Below are 17,081 nucleotides of genomic sequence, written 5' to 3' on the forward strand. Positions count from 1 at the left end.
CACAGATACTAGATAAACACTGGGGTCTGGACCACAGATACTAGATAAACACTGGGGTCTGGACCACAGATACTAGATAAACACTGGGGCCTGGACCACAGATACTAGACCAACACTGGGGCCTGGACCACAGATACTAGACCAACACTGGGGCCTGGACCACAGATACTAGACCAACACTGGGGCCTGGACCACAGATACTAGACCAACACTGGGGCCTGGACCACAGATACTAGACAAACACTGGGGCCTGGACCACAGAAACTAGACCAACACTGGGGCCTGGACCACAGATACTAGACCAACACTGGGGCCTGGACCACAGATACTAGACCAACACTGGGGCCTGGACGACAGATACTAGACCAACACTGGGGCCTGGACCACAGATACTAGACCAACACTGGGGCCTGGACCACAGATACTAGACAAACACTGGGGCCTGGACCACAGAAACTAGACCAACACTGGGGCCTGGACCACAGATACTAGATAAACACTGGGGCCTGGACCACAGATACTAGACAAACACTGGGGCCTGGACCACAGATACTAGACAAACACTGGGGCCTGGACCACAGATACTAGATAAACACTGGGGTCTGGACCACAGATACTAGACAAACACTGGGGCCTGGACCACAGATACTAGACAAACACTGGGGCCTGGACCACAGATACTAGACAAACACTGGGGCCTGGACCACAGATACTAGACAAACACTGGGGCCTGGACCACAGATACTAGACAAACACTGGGGCCTGGGCCACAGATACTAGACAAACACTGGGGCCTGGACCACAGATACTAGATAAACACTGGGGCCTGGACCACAGATACTAGATAAACACTGGGGCCTGGACCACAGATACTAGATAAACACTGGAGCCTGGACCACAGATACTAGACAAACACTGGGGCCTGGACCACAGAAACTAGACCAACACTGGGGCCTGGACCACAGATACTAGATAAACACTGGGGTCTGAACCACAGATACTAGACCAACACTGGGGCCTGGACCACAGATACTAGATAAACACTGGGGCCTGGACCACAGATACTAGATAAACACTGGGGTCTGGACCACAGATACTTGCCAAACACTGGGGCCTGGACCACAGATGCTAGATAAACACTGGGGCCTGGACCACAGATACTTGACAAACACTGGGGCCTGGATCACAGATACTAGACAAACACTGGGGCCTGGACCACAGATACTTGACAAACACTGGGGCCTGGATCACAGATACTAGACAAACACTGGGGCCTGGATCACATACAGTGGCGTCCTGAAATTATTGACAAATATGAGCAATAATGACTGTATAAAATAAATATTTCCAATTATGAGCTATATTGTATGGAGATGGAGAAAAAAATGGAAATACATCACTTTATACTAATACACAAGCTTTATTTGCTTTATACTAATACATTAGCTTTATTAGCTTTATACTAATACATTAGCTTTATTAGCTTTATACTAATACATTAGCTTTATTAGCTTTATACTAATACATTAGCTTTATTAGCTTTATAATAATACATTAGCTTTATTAGCTTTATACTAATACATTAGCTTTATTAGCTTTATACTAATACATTAGCTTTATTTGCTTTATACTAATACATTAGCTTTATTAGCTTTATACTAATACATTAGCTTTATTAGCTTTATACTAATACATTAGCTTTATTAGCTTTATACTAATACATTAGCTTTATTAGCTTTATACTAATACATTAGCTTTATTAGCTTTATACTAATACATTAGCTTTATTAGCTTTATACTAATACATTAGCTTTATTAGCTTTATACTAATACAGTAGCTTTATTAGCTTTATACTAATGCATAAGCTTTATTAGCTTTATACTAATACATTAGCTTTATACTAATGCATTAGCTTTATTAGCTTTATACTAATACATTAGCTTTATTAGCTTTATACTAATACATTAGCTTTATTAGCTTTATACTAATACATTAGCTTTATTACCTTTATACTAATACATTAGCTGTATTAGCTTTATACTAATACATTAGCTTTATTAGCTTTATACTAATACATTAGCTTTATTAGCTTTATACTAATACATTAGCTTTATTAGCTTTATACTAATACATTAGCTTTATTACCTTTATACTAATACATTAGCTGTATTAGCTTTATACTAATACATTAGCTTTATTAGCTTTATACTAATACATTAGTTTATTAGCTTTATACTAATACATTAGCTTTATTAGCTTTATACGAATACATTAGCTTTTTAGCTTTATACTAATACAATAGCTTTATTAGCTTTATACTAATACAGTAGCTTTATTAGCTTTATACTAATGCATAAGCTTTATTAGCTTTATACTAATACATTAGCTTTATACTAATGCATTAGCTTTATTAGCTTTATACTAATACATTAGCTTTATTAGCTTTATACTAATACATTAGCTTTATTAGCTTTATACTAATACATTAGCTTTATTACCTTTATACTAATACATTAGCTGTATTAGCTTTATACTAATACATTAGCTTTATTAGCTTTATACTAATACATTAGCTTTATTAGCTTTATACTAATACATTAGCTTTATTAGCTTTATACGAATACATTAGCTTTTTAGCTTTATACTAATACAATAGCTTTATTAGCTTTATACTAATACATTAGCTTTATTAGCTTTATACTGATACATTAGCTTTATTAGCTTTATACTAATACATTAGCTTTATTAGCTTTATACTAATACATTAGCTTTATTAGCTTTATACTAATTCATTAGCTGTTTTAGCTTTATACTAATACATTAGCTCTATTAGCTTTATACTAATACATTAGCTTTATTAGCTTTATAAGCTAATATATTAGCTTTATAAGCTTTATACTAATACATTTAGCTTTATTAGCTTTATGCTAATACATTAGCTTTATAAGCTTTATTCTAATACATTAGCTCAGAGAAAGATATTTTCTACAAAAAAAAAATTCATTGACACCCCTAAATATTTGCATGAATAAAGTAGTCCAAAGTTTACTAATTGGTTCCTTATTCCTAGAACACAATGACTACATAAAACGTGTGACTCTACAAACCTGTTGGATGCATTAGTTGTTTGTTTTGGTTGTGTTTCAGATTATTTTGATCCCAATAGAAATTAATGTTAAATAATGTATTGTGTCATTTTGGAGTCACTTTTATCGTTAATAAGAATTCAATGTTTTTAAATACTTCTACGGTCCAATGACAAACCGTTGGCACCCGTTCAATTTTATAAACTTTATTTATCCACAAGGTGCTATTATTGCTGGCAGACATAAGAAACCAGTTGAAATACAATAATGTACACTTATGCTGAACAAAAAATACAAATGCAACAATTTCAAAGAGTTTGTTTTATTTAATTAACTAGGCAGTTCAGTTAATATAAAGAAATCAGTCAATTGTCTCTAGAATCTAGAATTGAAAGAAGCTGGATGTGGGGGTCCTGGGCTGGCGTGATTACACGTGGTCTGCGGTTGTGAGGCCGTTTGGACGTACTGACAAATGATCTAAACGCCGTTGGATACGGCTTATGGTAGAGAAACTAACATGAAATGATCTGGCAACAGGTCTGGTGGACATTCCTGCAGTCAGCATACCAATTGCACACTCCCTCAAAACTTGAGACATCTGTGGCATAGTGTTTTAACAAAACTGCACATTTTAAAGTGTCCTTTTATTGTCCCAAGCACAAGGTGCACCTGTGTAATGCTTATGCTGTTTAATCAGCTTCTTGATATGCCACACCTGTCAGGTGGATGAATTATCTTGGCGAAGGAGAAATGCTCAGTAACAGGGGTGTAAACAAATTTGTGCACAAAATTTGGAAGAAATGTTTTTTTTTTTGTATGGAACATTTCTCTATTTTTTTTCAGCTCATTAAACATGAGACCAACACTTGACATGTTCTGTTTCATGTGTTTGTTAGGTGTAGTAATACAATCACTACAGGTGCAGTAGTCCATACAGGACAGTAACAGAGCATTGTCATGAAGCTGCATTAGATCTGATTCTACCTATAGGCTATGTGTCTGTTTGTGTCTTTATGTCCGTCTAACAACTGTCCTTCCTACAGATGAGCCCAGAGGACCACAGGGAACACGCCTACATGTGCAGCCCCGAGGAGGTTGACATCGATGTAAGTTCAACACGTCCTGATCCGCCATACTACTGCTGTACTACTACATACCTGGTACCTGGAGTTTTATATAGTTCACTGTGTTCTCACCTCCCCCCTGGGTTGTTGTCTCTAGAAAGATAACCTGTGTTGTTTTCTCTAGAAAGATAACCTGGGCTATCTGATCTCTAGAAAGATAACCTGGGCTCTCTGATCTCTAGAAAGATAACCTGGGCTCTCTGATCTCTAGAAAGATAACCTGGGCTCTCTGATCTCTAGAAAGATAACCTAGGCTATCTGATCTCTAGAAAGATAACCTGGGCTATCTGATCTCTAGAAAGATAACCTGGGTTATCTGATCTCTAGAAAGATAACCTGGGCTCTCTGATCTCTAGAAAGATAACCTGGGCTCTCTGATCTCTAGAAAGATAACCTGGGCTCTCTGATCTCTAGAAAGATAACCTGGGCTCTCTGATCTCAAGAAAGATAACCTGGGCTCTCTGATCTCTAGAAAGATAACCTGGGCTATCTGATCTCTAGAAAGATAACCTGGGCTCTCTGATCTCTAGAAAGATAACCTGGGCTCTCTGATCTCTAGAAAGATAACCTGGGCTCTCTGATCTCTAGAAAGATAACCTGGGCTATCTGATCTCTAGAATGATAACATGGGCTATCTGATCTCTAGAAAGATAACCTGGGCTCTCTGATTTAATGACCATAATGATGTTTCTCCTTAGGCCAAGCTGAGCAGGTTGTGTGAACAGGACAAGGTTGTGAGGATACGTGAGGACAAGCTCCAGCAGCTACACAGAGAGAAGGTAAAGGATCTGTCTACAGTGCACCATGTTGTTGTCTGTCTGGCACTATCTATTCACCACGTACTGCATTCAACAAGTGGGCCCAATATGTAGCTGTCATAAAGCTTTCGCTACTTGACGATTTTTGTCAACATGTCATGACACCTATCATAAGTGTTGGAAAATGACATGGTCAATTACACTGCCTTGTACTTGTCATCCAGAGATACAAGATGTCATGTTTATAATGACGCTGTGTTCCAGTGCCTGAAGTGAACTTTTCCAATATGTAACGGTGGTCCTGTCTACAGCACACCCTGGAGACAGCCCTGCTGTCGGCCAGTCAGGAGATAGCGATGAGTGCTGATAACCCAGCAGCCGTACACAGTGTTATCCAGCAGAGAGACGTGCTGCAAAGTGGCCTGCTCAGCACCTGTAGAGAACTGTCACGAGTCAACACTGTGAGTTAATGCATAAATCCACTCAGATACATATATATATATGTATAAATACATATATCCACGCAGATACAAACACACTGAAATCTTACCAGAGAGGAGAGTTAGTGAAGTCTCTTTCCCTACCCCAGGAGTTGGAGCGGTCGTGGAGGGAGTATGAGAAGCTGGAGGGAGACGTCTCATTGGCCAAGGACAACCTGCTGGAGCAGCTAGAGGCCCTGGGGAGCCCTCAGGTAAACCACAACAACCCCCACCTTACTCTGTGGGAGTATGTAGTTGATGAAGAATAGGGGTCCCAGCACCGAGCCCTGGGGAACATCATGTGTGAATTTGTTAGTGTCAGACGTGTAGCCATCAATAAATATTAAGGGTTACCTGTTAGTTAGGCAATTTTACTCCCATCCACCCACCTACCCACCCATCCATCCATCCCTCCATCCATCCGTCCACCCATCCACGGATAGATGGATGGTGGATGGATAGATGGGGGTAAAATTGCAAGGGAGTAAGAACTACAGGAATTTCTCTCGTGCTCTTTTACCTGTCTCTCTCTCAATTTTCTCAATACAATTCAAGGGGCTTTATTAGCATGGGAAACATGTGTTAACATTACCAAAGCAAGTGAGGTAGATAATATACAAAAGTGAAATAAACAATACAAATGAACAGTAAACATTACACAAGTTTCTTTCTCTCCCTCTCTTTTATTTCTCTCTTTCTCTCTTTAATATCTCTCTTGTTATCTCTTATAACATTCTTTTTTCATTTAGACAGAAAAAAAGCTTTCTTCTTCCCACCATTCTTGCACACACACACACACACACACACACACACACACACACACACACACACACACACACACACACACACACACACACACACACACACACACACACACACACACACACACACACACGCCTGTCATCAGCAGAGTGTGTCTTATTGTCTGATTCTCTCCCTCAGCCTCAGGCCTAATGGAATGATTCTCTGAGATAGATAAGAGCACACTGCTCACCTTTCTCTCTCAATTCGATTCAAGGGGCTTTATTGGCACGGGAAACATATGTTAGCATTGCCAAAGCAATTTAAATAAAAAATAAACAAAAGTGAAATACTGTAAACAATAGAAATGAACAGTAAACATTACACTCACAGAAGTTTCAAAAGAATAAAGACATTACAAATGTCATATTATGTATATATACAGTGTTGTAACGATGTACACATGGTTAATGTACACAAGAGAAAATAAATAAGCATAAATATGGTTTGTATTTACAATGGTGTTTGTTCTTCACTGGTTGACCTTTTCTCATGGCAACAGGTCACAAATCTTGCTGCTGTGATGGCACACTGTGGAATTTCACCCAGTAGATATGGGAGTATATCAAAATTGGTTTTGTTTTCTAATTCTTTGTGGGTCTGTGTAATCTGAGGGAAATATGTCTCTCTAATATGGTCATACATTGGGCAGGAGGTTAGGAAGTGCAGCCCAGTTTCCACCTCATTCTGTGGGCAGTGTGCACATAGCCTTGTGTTGCTGTCCTGGGGCTCTGTGGGGTGTGTTTGTGAACAGAGCCCCAGAACCTGCTTGCTTAGGGGACTCTTCTCCAGGTTTATCTCTCTGTAGGTGATGGCTTTGTTATGGAAGGTTTGGGAATCGCTTCCTTTTAGGTGATTGTAGAATGTAACGGCCCTTTTCTGGATTTTAGTAATTAGTGGGTATCGGCCTAATTCTCCTCTGCATGCATTATTTGGTGTTCTACGTTGTACACAGAGGATATTTTTGCAGAATTCTGCATGTAGTCACAATTTGGTGTTTGTCCCATTTTCTCAATTCTTGGTTGGTGAGCGGACCCCATACCTCACAACCATGAAGGGCAATGGGCTCTATGACTGATTCAAGTATTTTAAGACAGATCCTAATTTGTATGTTGAATTTATGTTCCTTTTGATGGCAAAGAAGGCCCCTCTTGCCTTGTCTCTCAGATGGTTCACAGCTTTGTGGAAGTTACCTGTGGCGCTGATGTTTAGGCCAAGGTATGTATAGTTTTTTGTGTGCTCTAGGGCAACAGTGTCTAGATGGAATTTGTATTTGAGGTCCTGGTGACTGGACCTTTTTTGGAACACCATTATTTTGGTCTAACTGAGATTCACTGTCAGGGCCCAGGTCTGTCAAGGCCCGTTTTTGTTAGTTATGTTGTGTTGGATGTGCCTAAGGGATACCCCCTTAGGGGGTATATGGGAGAGGGAATGCTGTCACTTCCTGGTAGGTGTTTGTCCCCCTGTGTGCTGAGGGTGTCAGGTTCTTGGCCAGTTCTGGCATTTAGGTCGCCACAGACTAGTACATGTCCCTGGGCCTGGAAATATTCCCCCCTCCCCTCTCCCTCTCCCTCTCCCTCTCTCTCTCTCTCTCTCTCTCTCTCTCTCTCTCTCTCTCTCTCTCTCTCTCTCTCTCTCTCTCTCTCCCCCTCCCCCTCTCTCTCCTCTCCCTCCTCTCTCTCCCTCCCTCTCTCTCTCCCTTCCCCCTCTCTCCCTCCCCCTCTCTCTCCTCCCTCCTCTCTCTCTCTCTCCCTCCCCTCCTCTCTCTCCCTCTCTCTCTCTCCCTCCCTCTCTTTCTCCTCCCTCCCTCTCTTTCTCCTCTCTCTCCCTCCCCCTCTCTCTCTCCCTTCCCCCTCTCTCTCCCTCCCCTCCTCTCTCTCCCTCGCTCTCTCTCTCTCCCTCCCTCTCTTTCTCCTCCCCCCACTTTCTCTCCTCTCTCTCTCTCTTTCTCTCCCCCTCTCTCTCTCTCTCTCCCTCCCTCTCTTTCTATCTCTTTGTCCTCCCCCCACTTTCTCCCTCCCCCCTCTCTCTCCCTCCCCCCTCTCCCTCCCCCCTCTCTCTTTCTCGTTCTTTTTCTTTCTGTCCAATTGACATAGTTAATTTACAAGCTGTGTGTGTGTGTTCAGACGGAGCCCCCCAGCCATCAGCATGTCCACATCCAGAAGGAGCTGTGGAGGATCCAGGACGTGATGGAGGCCCTCAACAAGACCCAGAGACACACAGACACGCAGGGACACTACGGCTCCACACCCATCTCCAACATACACAAGAGTGAGGTGAGGACCAGAGACTATGCTAGCAAGCAAGCACACGGATGGACAGACAGGCACGCACACACACTCACACACACACCCAAACACACACGCATACACACACACACTCACTCACACACACACACACACACACACACAAACACACACGCATACACACACACACACACGCAAACACACACGCATACACACACACTTTCTCACACACACAAACACACACGCAAACACACACGCATACACACTCTCTCACACACACAAACGCACACACTGACACACACACACACCCATACACACACACACACACACACACACACACACACACACACACACACACACACACACACACACACACACACACACACACACACACACACACGTCGACTAGACTCGTTGGTTGCACAGTATGTGGATGGTTATATTGAACAGCTAGTGGAGGGTTGTGTAAATCCCCATGTAAAACGTCCCCGTTGTGTCCGAGCCACTGACCTTCGTCGTCCCGACTGTGTCTCAGTCTGTAACAAGGCTGGCTAGTGGTTTTACCCCACAGGCAGGACGGGGCTCATGTGTCAACTAGTCCTGTTGAGTCTCTGCCTCGTACGTCTTTATTCGTTTGTTTACCCGTTTGTGATGTTGTTGAGCTCTTCCGCCTTAAACAGGTGTCGTCACCACGCAGGTCTCCAGGTTTATTAGAACAAAAGAAATGTCGCAAAAGACGAAAACGTCAGCTGTAGGAGAGACATGTTGTAAAGATCCACATCGCTTTTTATCTGTTCGACGGGGGGTGGATTTTTCAGTTGTCTAAAGGTCTTTATTGTGATAAATGATAATGGAAACAGTGTTTTTTAATTAAATTAATGCTGATTGCCTTGATGTTATCACCTAGGCTCACTGTAAAGCTGCACATTTCATTCTAAATGCCCTACTGCTTGCAAAATCAATTTATTCAACTCTTAAAAAATATATAGTATTTATTTGCAGGACAAAGATTGTCCTGACTTTCAAGAATGCCTGATTTGCATCGCCTTGCTTTTCTGATTGGCTGGATGCAAGTTTTATCATCCAATGATTACAGATATACAGGAGTGCAAATGTTACCATGAAACGGACCGTGATGGTTATTAGAATATGGCAGATATTTAGTCTCTATATTATATTTAGTCTTTATATTATATTTAGTCTTTATATTATATTTAGTCTATATATTATAGTTAGTCTCTATATTATCTTTAGTCTTTATATTATATTTAGTCTTTATATTATATTTAGTCTTTATATTATCTCTTATATTTAGTCTATATTATCTTTAGTATTTATGTTATCTTTAGTCTCTATATTATCTTTAGTCTTTATATTATCTCTAGTCTCTATATTATCTTTAGTCTCTATATTATCTTTAGTCTTTATGTTATATTTAGTCTCTATATTATCTTTAGTCTTTATGTTATCTTTAGTCTTTGTATTATATTTAGTCTCTATATAATCTTTAGTCTTTGTAATATATTTAGTCTTTGTATTATCCATGCTGGTTCTTGCGGTCTATTTAAGACATGAAATATAGGTGGAAGGGCATACAGGCTATGGCCAGTTAATTCATGTGCAATTTATCTAAATGAAACACATCAACCACGTCGGTTTTTTTTTTCTCAACATTCCTGTGTTTTTGTGAAAAATCCATCTTTTTTTTAAAGGTATGACATCATAACGTTCCAGCTGTTTCTATCAACGCAAGACAGTTGACTGGAAATGCAAACAGCAGGAAATGTATTATCTGGGCAAACTAAATGTCGACAAAAATATCGCTGGAAAAAGTTAATGAAAAAATGGCTAATGAGTACAACCTGTTATAAATAAAGTTGTAATTTTAAAGAAAGGTTCAGGTAGGCAGCTTAATTATTCAAAAAATGTTATTGCTGCCACATTTACTGAGACAAGCTCCTTTTCAAAGCAATGTTGTATAAATAAAGGTTAAATAACATCTCTAGGAGGAGGTGGATGACCTCTCAGCTCCCCCAAGACCGCCCTTACCCCAGGCCTACGAGCCCAACAGCCCTGCTGTACCCCCCCTCCCCTCTCGTGTTGCCTCCAGCGGGCGACCGCCACCCCCACCACCACCACACCGGAGTCCAGAGGACAGGGACAGGAAGGCCGGCCAGAGGAACGGAACACACAGCGTAAGCTGTCGACCTCTGACTAATGGCAGCATGACTCAACCCTGTGCTGTCATCCCTCATCGTTGCCTGATCCCTCTTGATTTATTTCACCATCATATTGGTGGACATATTTTGGGATTCTTTTCATTGTTCCTCATCATATTGGTGGACATATTTTGGGATTCTTTTCATTGTTCCTCATCATATTGGTGGACATATTTTGGGATTCTTTTCATTGTTCCTCATCATATTGGTGGACATATTTTGGGATTCTTTTCATTGTTCCTCATCATATTGGTGGACATATTTTGGGATTCTTTTCATTGTTCCTCATCATATTGGTGGACATATTTTGGGATTCTTTTCATTGTTCCTCATCATATTGGTGGACATATTTTGGGATTCTTTTCATTGTTCCTCATCATATTGGTGGACATATTTTGGGATTCTTTTCATTGTTCCTCATCATATTGTTTTCCTTTACCCGCTTGATTTGTGAATCATTCTCATTTCCCCTTTTTTTTAAATCATTTTGGTGAACTTTTTCATTATTTTGGGAGTTTTCCCTGGATCCTTGCTGCTCATAAATGTGGGTGTGTTTTTTGGTCCTGTCACGCCCTGGTCGAAATATATTATGTTTTATTCTTCATTTATTCGGTCAGGCCAGGGTGTGACATGGGTTATTGTGGTGTGTTTTTGTCTTGGGGTTTTGTGGGATGTCTCGCGTTAGTCTATGGCTGCCTGAGGCGGTTCTCAATCAGAGTTAGGTGATTATCGTTGTCTCTGATTGGGAACCATATTTAGGCAGCCATAGACTAACGCTAGACATCCCACAAAACCCCAAGACAAAAACACACCACAATAACCCATGTCACACCCTGGCCTGACCGAATAAATGAAGAATAAACATAATATATTTCGACCAGGGCGTGACAGGTCCTGTTTAATTTCATCATGAGGACCATCCAGCGTTCGCTGCTGTTTGACCGCCAAAACATCTGATATTGCTTCAGCTTGCTTTGTGAATCATCCTCATTTATGTTTGTTTTGTTTTGTTTCCGTTGATTTGGTTTCTGTCGTTATGGCAAGTTATTTAATTTCACTTGACTGGTTTTGTTTGTATTTTACGGTTGGTTGGTTTGTTGTCCTCTCATTTTCAGCTCATTTGAATACTGTTGTCCATTTCCTTTGCAGATCATGGCCATTTGATTTAAACTTATCAGTATGTCTTCACTGTGAATAATTTCTTTACCGATCTTTCCTCATGTCAGTGTGTGTACTGACCTCTCTTTCCTCCTGTAAGTTCCTGACCTCTTTCTCCTCTCTCCCTGTAGGGTCCTGACCTCTCTCTCCTCTCCTCTCTCCCTGTAGGGCCCTGACCTCTCTCCTCTCTTCTCTCCCTGTAGGGTCCTGACCTCTCTCCTCTCCTCTCTCCCTGTAGGGTCCTGACCCCTCTCTCCTCTCTCCCTGTAGGGCCCTGACCTCTCTCCTCTCCTCTCTCCCTGTAGGGTCCTGACCCCTCTCTCTCCTCTCCCCCTGTAGGGTCCTGACCTCTCTCCTCTCCTCTCTCCCTGTAGGGCCCTGACCTCTCTCTCTCTCCTCTCTCCCTGTAGGGTCCTGACCTCTCTCTCTCCTCTCCCACTGTAGGGTCCTGACCTCTCTCCTCTCCTCTCTCCCTGTAGGGTCCTGACCTCTCTCCTCTCCTCTCTCCCTGTAGGGTCCTGACCTCTCTCTCCTCTCCTCTCTCCCTGTAGGGTCCTGACCTCTCTCCTCTCCTCTCTCCCTATAGGGTCCTGACCTCTCTCTCTCTCCTCTCTCCCTGTAGGGTCCTGACCTCTCTCTCTCCTCTCTCCCTGTAGGGTCCTGACCTCTCTCCTCTCCTCTCTCCCTGTAGGGTCCTGACCTCTCTCTCCTCTCCTCTCTCCCTGTAGGGTCCTGACCCCTCTCTCTCCTCTCTCCCTGTAGGGCCCTGACCTCTCTCCTCTCCTCTCACCCTGTAGGGTCCTGACCTCTCTCTCTCCTCTCTCCCTGTAGGGCCCTGACCTCTCTCTCCTCTCCTCTCTCCCTGTAGGGTCCTGACCTCTCTCCTCTCCTCTCTCCCTGTAGGGCCCTGACCTCTCTCTCCTCTCCTCTCCCCCTGTAGGGTCCTGACCTCTCTCTCCTCTCCTCTCTCCCTGTAGGGTCCTGACCTCTCTCCTCTCCTCTCTCCCTGTAGGGTCCTGACCTCTCTCTCCTCTCTCCCTGTAGGGCCCTGACCTCTCTCCTCTCCTCTCTCCCTATAGGGCCCTGACCTCTCTCTCCTCTCTCCCTGTAGGGTCCTGACCTCTCTCTCCTCTCCTCTCTCCCTGTAGGGTCCTGACCTCTCTCCTCTCCTCTCTCCCTGTATGGTCCTGACCTCTCTCTCTCTCCTCTCTCCCTGTAGGGTCCTGACCTCTCTCCTCTCCTCTCTCCCTATAGGGCCCTGACCTCTCTCCTCTCCTCTCTCCCTGTAGGGTCCTGACCTCTCTCTCCTCTCCTCTCTCCCTGTAGGGTCCTGACCTCTCTCCTCTCCTCTCTCCCTGTAGGGTCCTGACCTCTCTCTCCTCTCTCCCTGTAGGGTCCTGACCTCTCTCCTCTCTCCCTGTAGGGCCCTGACCTCTCTCCTCTCCTCTCTCACTGTAGGGTCCTGACCCCTCTCTCTCCTCTCTCCCTGTAGGGTCCTGACCTCTCTCTCCTCTCCTCTCTCCCTGTAGGGTCCTGACCTCTCTCCTCTCTCCCTGTAGGGCCCTGACCTCTCTCCTCTCCTCTCTCCCTGTAGGGTCCTGACCTCTCTCCTCTCCTCTCTCCCACTGTAGGGTCCTGACCTCTCTCCTCTCCTCTCTCCCTGTAGGGCCCTGACCTCTCTCTCCTCTCCTCTCTCCCTGTAGGGTCCTGACCTCTCTCCTCTCCTCTCTCTCTGTAGGGTCCTGACCTCTCTCCTCTCCTCTCTCCCTATAGGGCCCTGACCTCTCTCCTCTCCTCTCTCCCTGTAGGGTCCTGACCTCTCTCCTCTCCTCTCTCCCTGTAGGGTCCTGACCTCTCTCTCCTCTCCTCTCTCCCTGTAGGGTCCTGACCTCTCTCCTCTCCTCTCTCCCTGTAGGGTCCTGACCTCTCTCCTCTCCTCTCTCCCTGTAGGGTCCTGACCTCTCTCCTCTCTCCCTGTAGGGCCCTGACCTCTCTCTCCTCTCCTCTCTCCCTGTAGGGTCCTGACCTCTCTCCTCTCCTCTCTCCCTGTAGGGTCCTGACCTCTCTCTCCTCTCCTCTCTCCCTGTAGGGCCCTGACCTCTCTCTCCTCTCCTCTCTCCCTGTAGGGTCCTGACCTCTCTCCTCTCCTCTCTCCCTGTAGGGCCCTGACCTCTCTCTCCTCTCCTCTCTCCCTGTAGGGTCCTGACCTCTCTCCTCTCTCCCTGTAGGGTCCTGACCTCTCTCTCCTCTCCTCTCTCCCTGTAGGGCCCTGACCTCTCTCTCCTCTCCTCTCTCCCTGTAGGGTCCTGACCTCTCTCCTCTCCTCTCTCCCTGTAGGGTCCTGACCTCTCTCTCCTCTCCTCTCTCCCTGTAGGGTCCTGACCTCTCTCTCTCCTCTCCTCTCTCCCTTTAGTTGTCCTGACCTCTCTCTCTCCTCTCTCCCTGTAGGGTCCTGACCTCTCTCCTCTCTCCCTGTAGGGCCCTGACCTCTCCTCTCCTCTCTCACTGTAGGGTCCTGACCTCTCTCTCTCCTCTCTCCCTCTAGGGTCCTGACCTCTCTCTCCTCTCCTCTCTCCCTGTAGGGTTCTGACCTCTCTCCTCTCTCCCTGTAGGGCCCTGACCTCTCTCCTCTCCTCTCTCCCTGTAGGGTCCTGACCTCTCTCCTCTCCTCTCTCCCACTGTAGGGTCCTGACCTCTCTCCTCTCCTCTCTCCCTGTAGGGCCCTGACCTCTCTCTCCTCTCCTCTCTCCCTGTAGGGTCCTGACCCCTCTCTCTCCTCTCTCCCTGTAGGGTCCTGACCTCTCTCTCCTCTCCTCTCTCCCTGTAGTGTCCTGACCTCTCTCCTCTCCTCTCTCCCTGTAGGGCCCTGACCTCTCTCTCCTCTCTCCCTGTAGGGCCCTGACCTCTCTCCTCTCCTCTCTCCCTGTAGGGTCCTGACCTCTCTCCTCTCCTCTCTCCCTGTAGGGTCCTGACCTCTCTCCTCTCCTCTCTCCCTGTAGGGTCCTGACCTCTCTCCTCTCCTCTCTCCCTGTAGGGTCCTGACCCCTCTCTCTCCTCTCTCCCTGTAGGGTCCTGACCTCTCTCTCCTCTCCTCTCTCCCTGTAGGGTCCTGACCTCTCTCTCCTCTCCTCTCTCCCTGTAGGGTCCTGACCTCTCTCTCCTCTCCTCTCTCCCTGTAGGGTCCTGACCTCTCTCTCCTCTCCTCTCTCACTGTAGGGTCCTGACCTCTCTCCTCTCCTCTCTCACTGTAGGGTCCTGACCTCTCTCTCTCCTCTCTCCCTGTAGGGTCCTGACCTCTCTCCTCTCCTCTCTCCCTGTAGGGTCCTGACCTCTCTCTCCTCTCCTCTCTCCCTGTAGGGTCCTGACCTCTCTCTCCTCTCCTCTCTCCCTGTAGGGTCCTGACCTCTCTCCTCTCCTCTCTCCCTGTAGGGCCCTGACCTCTCTCCTCTCTCCCTGTAGGGTCCTGACCTCTCTCTCCTCTCCTCTCTCCCTGTAGGGTCCTGACCTCTCTCCTCTCCTCTCTCACTGTAGGGTCCTGACCTCTCTCCTCTCCTCTCTCACTGTAGGGTCCTGACCTCTCTCTCCTCTCCTCTCTCCCTGTAGGGTCCTGACCTCTCTCTCCTCTCCTCTCTCCCTGTAGGGCCCTGACCTCTCTCCTCTCCTCTCCCCCTGTAGGGTCCTGACCTCTCTCTCTCCTCTCCTCTCTCACTGTAGGGTCCTGACCTCTCTCTCCTCTCCTCTCTCCCTGTAGGGTCCTGACCTCTCTCCTCTCCTCTCTCCCTGTAGGGTCCTGACCTCTCTCCTCTCCTCTCCCCCTGTAGGGTCCTGACCTCTCTCCTCTCCTCTCCCCCTGTAGGGTCCTGACCTCTCTCTTCTCCTCTTTCCCTATAGGGCCCTGACTACAGGCTGTATAAGAGTGAACCAGAGTTGACCACCGTAGCAGAGGTGGATGAAACCAACGGAGAGGACAGATCAGAACAGTCTGACAGAGAGCCAGCAAACACAAAAGGTACACACACACACACACACACACACACACACACACACACACACACACACACACACACACACACACACACACTGAGACCAGAGACCCTTCACACACTAAGGATTAAGTACACACATAGAAAAGAATGGATCAAAGGGCCTCCTGAGTGGTGTAGTGGTCTAAGTCACTAGAGGGGCGCTAGAGGGGCACTAGAGGGGCGCTAGAGGGGCGCTGTCTGTGCCACTAGAGATCCTGGTTCAAGTCCAGGCTGCGACCGGGAGACCCACGGGGCGGTGCACAATTGGCCCAGCGTCGTCCAGGCAAGGGGAGGGTTTGGCCGGCAGGGATGTCCCATCACGCACCAGCGTCTCCCGTGGCGGGCCGGGGGCAGTGCACACTGACACAGTCGCCAGGTTTCCAGTGTTTCCTACGGAAACCTGCATCCTGGTTAAGTGGGCATCGTGTCAAGTGCGGCTTGGTTGTGTTGCGGATGACACACGGCTCTCGACCTTCACCTCTCCTGAGTCCGTAGGGGAGTTGCAGCGATGAGACTGTACTAAACTGCAACTACCAATTGGGGAGAAAAAGAGTTAGAAAAAAATGATTCATTATGAATCACTGTTTGCGTCTCTCAGTTGGAAAAGCAGTCTAGAGCTCTACTGCTGTATATAATTGTTTTTATACCCATTTTCTGTCTAAAATATATGTAAACCAGAGCATAAATGTCTGAACGAGAGTGTAGTTGTTGCATGTTGCATGTACTGATTTCAGTGTTTGGCTGAGGATTGACTCTGTTGGTGGAGTGGAATGTTGCCATATTGGCAGTTAATTTGAAAAAAAAAAATGTATGAAATCATTCCTTTAACCTTTAACCTTTTCACACGTGAGTTCTAAATATCTCGTAACGGTTCCACCCCCCCAGGCATGAGTTGTTTTATACACATGATGTCTGAATGCACCATGTGATTCAGCTGAATATTTTGGACTCATCCGACTGAAGTATTTGAGGGTACATTGTACTTACATTGGAACACGCCTAAAACCTTTTGACCATGAACTTTTAGTAACTTCTTATCATAAAAACACTCCTCCTCAAAAGAATGAATTAAATGGCCATCTGGACTATTAGCATTGACCCCCATTTGTTATGCTGCTGCTATTCACTGTTTATTATCTATGCATAGTCACTTTACCCCAACATACATGTACAAATGACCTCGA

The 17,081-nt window shown here is 45.4% G+C and overlaps 1 protein-coding gene across 1 annotated transcript in view; it reads left to right on the forward strand.

Annotated features, from left to right (window-relative positions):
- The window catches only part of LOC135508951 (pleckstrin homology domain-containing family A member 5-like), a 295,193-nt gene that overhangs the window by 255,978 nt on the left and 22,134 nt on the right, over positions 1 to 17,081 (forward strand). Inside the window, exons 20-26 of the mRNA XM_064929191.1 lie at positions 4,131 to 4,193; positions 4,910 to 4,990; positions 5,281 to 5,430; positions 5,559 to 5,660; positions 8,376 to 8,525; positions 10,502 to 10,690; positions 15,764 to 15,881. Coding sequence (XP_064785263.1) covers positions 4,131 to 4,193; positions 4,910 to 4,990; positions 5,281 to 5,430; positions 5,559 to 5,660; positions 8,376 to 8,525; positions 10,502 to 10,690; positions 15,764 to 15,881 — 853 coding nt within the window. The remainder of the gene's footprint in view (positions 1 to 4,130; positions 4,194 to 4,909; positions 4,991 to 5,280; positions 5,431 to 5,558; positions 5,661 to 8,375; positions 8,526 to 10,501; positions 10,691 to 15,763; positions 15,882 to 17,081) is intronic.

This window comes from Oncorhynchus masou, chromosome 22, assembly GCF_036934945.1.
Source record: "Oncorhynchus masou masou isolate Uvic2021 chromosome 22, UVic_Omas_1.1, whole genome shotgun sequence".
Classification (NCBI taxonomy): domain Eukaryota; kingdom Metazoa; phylum Chordata; class Actinopteri; order Salmoniformes; family Salmonidae; genus Oncorhynchus; species Oncorhynchus masou.